General features: G+C 32.0%; 1 protein-coding gene across 1 annotated transcript; it reads right to left on the reverse strand.

The window, feature by feature from the left end:
* Positions 1–2,130: 2,130 nt before the first annotated feature.
* LOC111292398 (sulfate transporter 2.1-like) lies at positions 2,131–6,201 on the reverse strand. Its single transcript, XM_022884778.2, has 12 exons — positions 5,762–6,201; positions 5,438–5,486; positions 5,145–5,352; positions 4,859–5,033; positions 4,663–4,728; positions 4,323–4,553; positions 4,116–4,242; positions 3,718–4,004; positions 2,919–3,112; positions 2,732–2,802; positions 2,557–2,633; positions 2,131–2,448 (listed from the first exon to the last, which is right to left on the reverse strand). The coding sequence occupies exons 1-12, from the start codon at positions 6,077–6,079 to the stop codon at positions 2,326–2,328; spliced, it is 1,926 nt and encodes a 641-aa protein (XP_022740513.2). The 5' UTR covers positions 6,080–6,201; the 3' UTR covers positions 2,131–2,325.
* Between the last annotated feature and the right edge of the window lie 457 nt (positions 6,202–6,658).

Consider the following 6,658-nt stretch of genomic DNA (forward strand, 5'->3'; position numbering starts at 1 on the left):
ATCTAAATTTTTTTTATAGTTTAAAATTATTTTTTATGATTTTTTTACTTTTGAACATTAAAAATTATAAAATTTTAATTTTATAAAAAAATAAATTTAATATTAAATACTTTTAAATTAGATATTAAATTTTATAAAAATTAATATATAACAAATATTTTGACACAAAAAAATTAAATACTTAGCAGAGCAAATATACCAAAACTAAATTGAAGTGAGGCTAACTTTCTTGGTAGCATTGAGATACAATGAATGTGGACATGTTTTGATGTTGGTCTAATGGATAGAAAAGGTAATCAATGGACTTTCCCATTGGCCTCTCCAAGGAGAATGGGAGTGATCATAATTTAGCACTACTGACAGCTACATTCCCATTTCATCTAATTGTTTATTCTTAATTACTCTTTTGGAGTGAAATTGATCCAAGTGACTTTCCACTAAGTACCAACTAAGTTTGTAACATTGAACCTAGACACATTTCCGAATATTGGAAATAGACCTCCGCAATTTGTGTTCAAGTATAAAATATTAAAAGTTGTATTAATAAATACGAATATCATCTGATTCATTAAATAAATGTCAAGCTATTAAATATATTTTATATTATTATTAAATAAATTTAAATTTAATAAATTATCCTTATATAAAAACTATAATACTATCATAATATTATAAATCATCATTTTAAATAATTAAATATTTTAAATTTAAGGATATTTATTTGTAAAAAATTTTAGAGTAAATTACATAATTAACCACTTAAATATAAGAATCATTTTAAAATGAGTATTAATTTTTTTTAATTTCATCACTAAAATTTGAATTAGTATTTTTTTTGTCATTGAATCAATAAATCCTAACATTTATCTGACGTGGCTTGATACATCAAAAATGGTAAATTACAACTCAAACCTTTTTTTTACATTAATTTAGAGTTAAAAATTACAATTTTTTTTTTTATTTCTTTTCCCCTTCTTCGTTTCTTTCCCTATTCTTTCTTGTTCATTCCATCTTCTTTGTTTCTTTTCCTCTTTTCAAGGATGAAAAACCCTAATGTGATTTTATGCAGTTGGTTTACTTGCTTTCTCTTATGTTTGTGCAAAAAGAGACAAACTTAAAAAAAAAAAAAAAAAAAAAAAAGAGGAAGGAGTTTTGAAAGTTTAATAAAACAAAGTTTGTATAATTTGAACAAACACATGTATTCCTGTGAGAAAGGAAAGTTTCAAGATTAAAACTTAGTTTTACTCGAGAATTACTAAAATTTTAGGGGGAATTCTGCTTTATCACTTAAATTTTCCTAACTGCATCATCAGTCAACTTTTTCTGTAGTTCTCTCATGCATGTTGGATGAATGTCTATTTTATGCACTTGAATCTGAGATAACCCTCATTCTCTTTTTATTTGTTTTATGATGTGTAAAAAAACACTTTATATAAACGATAGGATTTAATAGTTTAGTAACCTAAAAAAATACTAATTCAAACGTTAGTGATGAAATTAAAAAAAATTAATATTTCAAATAACCATTTTAAAATTATCCCTATAGTTAAGTGATTATTTATATAATTTACCCAAAATTTTAAATTTACTAATTAATGATGTGGTAATTTATAGTATAGTAATAGTGTGTAATATTTATACACCAATAATGTATCATGTATAAATTCTTTTTAAATATGTATGTTAATTTTTTTTTTTACAAAAATTATCGTAAGTTGAAAATAGAAGAATATGCGTGTATTAAAATTTGAATTTCAAACACGTTGAACAATATTTTGAGAGTGATTATAAGAAATAATTGAGTTAAAATTTAAATTAACATAAATGAATACTCTAATTAAATATGTAACAAAATAGGTCTAATACAATTAGCACATTATTAAACAAATTGAGATAAATTTTATATGATAACGCAATTAACTTTTTTAATTTTTTTTTTGAAATTACAAATAACTTTTTGTTATAATTATTCTTAATGGCAAATTAAATCAGATTTTTTAAATCATAGCCACGAAACAAAATTAAGATAATTTTTAAGGTGATTAATCACAAATGATCAGATATATAAGAACAGGAATTTATACTCTTTATACATATATTTTTTTTCTTTTTTCACATGCAAATTAGAACTGAAAATATGCTGTTCGCACTTTATTTCTTCATTGAGTTCAAGACTCTTCATTATCATCAGTCCCATTTGCTAGCCACAAATGGATGTAGTACGGGACAATATTAACATACACACCAAGGGACAAGCAAGCCATACTTTGATATTGAAAAGCTTCAACACTGATTTTTTTTTTTTTTTTAAAGCTGGGATCTTGTCTAGAGAGAAAACGAATCAATAGCTTCTGCAACGCTCAAGTAGACCTTTCCTCCAATTTTACCCACAAATTTAGCCAGCTTCAACTTGTGAATCACTTGCCACCTAGGGTTTGCAATGGCCAGCTGCGATGAAATTAATATTCAAAGGAAGGGTTAAATCTGACAGAACCAACTTAAATGCACGCAAATGCAATAGCTCAAAAAAGAAGAATTAACATTGCCTTGATTTACCTTCATTCCATTTGAATCAAGATTCTTATGCAGTTCCTCCAGAGAAGCAATTCCTGATGTATCAATGTCTATCAAATCTACCACTCAAAAAAAAGGAAAACAAGTTTCTATTATGATCAGGAAAAGTAAAAGAAGAATATTCAATAATCTCTTTAAGAAAATTTCTAACTCTTACTGGAAATGTCAAGAATTACTAGTTGAATGGTCTTTTCAGCATTTTCCTCTTCAATAACCCATTTCATAATCCTGAAAAAAAACAAATTATAACCTCAAATAATCTTTTGTTTCATTGTTATCTTGATATTTCTTGCATGTCTTCAAGCGTTTTAATCTTTGTTTGTGTGGGTTTAACTCTTCGGTACCTTTCTTTACCAAAATTGGCGTTTGCAAAACAAAGTAAAGCAGTCTTGAGACGCATTATTAAGACGCCTGGAGTCTTCACAGCCATAGGATATTGATTGACATCACCAAACATATCACTTCCAGGAATTCTTCCAAGGGTTTCAGTGCCTGGTCTGATTGATATGAGAATTATCTTTGCAAATGAAATTGTTACCTGCAACCATGCACATATATAGCATTAGAACTTAAGCAGTAAATGCATTGTTTTTTGAGTTTGATTTGGAGAATATCTTTTAGAATGCCAGAAACTGTATTTGAACAGCACACAGATGCTCCTTTTCATGAATCAAAAAGGTGAAAAGCATTGCCAAAAGTTCACATTTTACAATTTAGGTATCTATAGTACTATTCCTTCTGTTGCAGCTGTAGTGCATGCGTAAATAACATACCAATTATGGCAAATGCAGTGGGGTATATGCATAATCTTTTTCAAGGCTTCAACAGCATACATGTCAAAGTCAAAGTAAAGCTCACTAATGCTCTATATGACCCCAAACCCCTGTTGAGACCTTTTCACTTTGAGGCAAATTTTCGAGAAATGCTCTCTTTTTTGTGAAGCACATGCGTCAACTACCTATATTGGAGATGACAAACGACTGTTTGACAGTTATCAAATAAATTCCAATGAAAAAAATGTCAGCAATAGGTTTTATTAATCCCTTGAAGATCTTAACATATTTAACATAATTACAAAAATTTTCATCTAAACAGATAATTGAGTCCATCTTAATTAGTTATAAGGGTGAAAATAAATGTTACCGCCACAAGAAGACCAATCTCCACTGTTGCAAATAACACCCCTAGAAAGGCTCCAATGCAAGCAAGGAAGTCTAGCTTATCAACCTTCCAAATATTGTAAGCTTCATTGAGATCGATAAGCCCTGGAAGAGCAGAGAGAATAATTGAAGAAAGGATTGCGATTGGAGTGTAGTACAAGAGCTTTGTGAACAATTCCAAGGATATGAACACTGTAATAGCCATCACAATATTTGACACTGTAGTTTCACAACCGGCACTGAAATTCACAGCTGTCCGCGAGAAAGAACCTGCAATATTTTGCTAATGAGAGGTTGCTGATGAACAGCTTCTTGTTAAAATAGAAGCTCATGCTACTAGAAATCTGAAGATGGATGATATAATTAATAGAGATTAATTACCAGTTGCAACATAGCAAGAAGTGAAAGAACCTATGATGTTCATGAACCCCATGGCAACCATTTCTTTGTTTCCATCAAGATGGTACCCCTTTACGGCTGCAAAAGATCGACCAACTGCAAATGCTTCCTAAGATTGACAGATTAGAAAGTAAATTATAGATGTTGAGTGGTATACTTCAATTGAAAAACATGATTTCCAACACCAACCGTGAGTGCAATAATAGCAACAATCAGCCCAATCTTGGCCACTTCTCCAACATGTGGCCCGTTGAACTGCAGCTGGTGCACTGAACTCGGATTTAAGCCTCCTTTGATGTGTTTTACTGTCTTAACTCCATGCTTATCAGCTTTGGTTAGGAAAACAATAAGAGTTGCCAAAATGACAGATATTAGGGGAGCAATAGCTGGCAACCAGTAGAGTTTTCTGTTCCTTCTACCCTGATAGAATTAGAAAGTAGAAAATCATTTAAAGATAATCTGTGAAGATACAGCTCTTCAATAGACCAATGGTAAAAACAAATTGTTAATTATCACAAATAGTTCTTACCAGAAATCTTGTGATTTGGATGAAAATTAGGAATGAAAATCCGAGAACAAAGTTATGAGGATTCCACTGTAGAGTGCAGAAAAAAGATAGAATTAATCTGGAAATTAGTTTTAACAATTTCAAAATCTCAGCAGACAAGTAGTAATGTATATATTAAAATATAGTACTAAAAGAAAAAGAAAGTAATAAGCAGTACAGGATGATGGAAGGAACTCCACACGGCTTTCATGACAGAGATAACATCAGTCTTGTTTGTGAAGTGAGTGATTCCTAGTAGTCCCTTGAGTTGTTGAAGACCAATGACAATGGCAGCGCCTGCCATGAATCCGACAATTGCAGCATGTGATAGAAAATCCACAAGGAAACCTGACCTGTAAAATCTCGAAGGGGAAAGAAAACCAGAATGCTCAAATATCCATGAAATCTATTAGAAAGGAAAAAGAGGGGGAAAATGAAGAAGAAATGCCAAGAAAGGGACATACCTGAATAGTCCAAGGGCAGCTTGAAAGGTACCCGCAAAGAAAGTTGCAGTGAGCACAAGCCTTTTATAAGCAATCGGATTAGCAACAGGATCCTGAAGTTCCAGTACCATTGAGGATATAAGTAGTGAAATCACAGAAACTGGTCCAATTGCTATCTCTCTTGAAGTTCCCATCACAGCGTAAATGAGAGGTGGGACAACACTCGTGTCTAAGTAGAAGGGCGAGAATCATTCACATAATATCTAGAATTCAGACGATAAAAGAATAAACAAAAATTCAACTAGGCAGCTTACAGAGGCCATATTGAGGATCAAGCTTCGCCAAAGTTGCATATCCAATACTCTGTATGACCATGAGATCATGGCACAAATGGCAAGATGATATCAGAAAGAGAAGGGGAAATGAACTAAAATTTTGATGATATAATTAGGACCTTCGTAGAGAAAGTGACTATTGTAGCCTCATTAATCTAAAAAGGACCCTTTCATTGAATATTTTTGTAGATTATAACTAAAAATAAGTGCAAAGTTTATGCAAAATCAATTGAGATATTAGTATTTCAACTAAACTACTATTGCTAGAATGATCATAATTCGAACCTTAAAACTCCAGCTTACTTGAGGAATGCAGAGGCTAGCAAGAGTTAGACCTGCCAATAGATCATGCTTAAATTTTGTTGCATTGTAGTTCTGACACCAAGAAAGGATGGGAAATGTTGCTTGCAACATTGAAAACAGTTCAACTTTCCATCCCGACTGCTTGTTAAGGAAAGGTATTTTGTTTCTCCAAGAAAAAGCACTTTCCATGAGCTCATGGCCTAACCCTGGTGGATTGGGGGTATTAAGCACCCACTGGACCCTATCAACACAGTCAAGTTTCTCAAGGTCCAGCACTTCCTGATCTGCTATGGTATCAGCAGTGAGAGGGGAAGTCATGGTTTTGTTTGAAGTGGTTGGGGGAACTCAAGGAGTTCTCTCCAGGGAACTCGAAATGCTCTCTCTCACTCAGGAATTCAGAAGTAGCTTTAGCGTATAAGAGAAAGGAATCATACCAAAATGAATGGAGCATGATAGGACATTCATTTATATACATCAAAGGAAGTAAGAAATTAACCGGTACAGGAATTTTAAACAAAGAAGAGAACGAAGATCACTGGTCTATAACATTAGTGGAGAAACCAATACATCACGTACTAATCAACAAGAAGTATATCGAACTGAATGTATGTGTGTACATTAGCTAAACAGCAACTTATCATTGAAGGACAAAAGAGCTACAACCATATTTCTACTGTCATACAAAATAGATTCGTAAATCTATAGCTAGACTTAACAAATGAATGAAGTAACCATCAATCTTTTTTATTAGGTGTGATTAACCACCTAAGGAATCTATCTTCTTAAGGAGCTCCTAAGCTTGACTAAGAGTCCCTAAAAGAATAGGTTCGGGTCTACTAACCAAAACAGAATTCGAGAGTTTGATTACATGTGGGGAAGGTTATAGCACCCCCACAT

Source organism: Durio zibethinus, chromosome 10, assembly GCF_047325235.1.
Source record: "Durio zibethinus cultivar Kanyao isolate XHJ-2024 chromosome 10, ASM4732523v1, whole genome shotgun sequence".
Classification (NCBI taxonomy): Eukaryota; Viridiplantae; Streptophyta; class Magnoliopsida; order Malvales; family Malvaceae; genus Durio; species Durio zibethinus.

What these genes read in the sequence shown, in the direction of transcription:
- LOC111292398 (XM_022884778.2), bottom strand. Translation starts at nt 6,079, where the DNA reads ATGACTTCCCCTCTCACTGCTGATACCATAGCAGATCAGGAAGTGCTG. An exon ending in CTAGCCTCTGCATTCCTCAA is followed by an intron (nt 5,487 to 5,761) that starts GTAAGCTGGAGT and finishes ATGGTCATACAG; the next exon opens with AGTATTGGATATGCAACTTT. An exon ending in AGTAATTCTTGACATTTCCA is followed by an intron (nt 2,634 to 2,731) that starts GTAAGAGTTAGA and finishes TTTGAGTGGTAG; the next exon opens with ATTTGATAGACATTGATACA.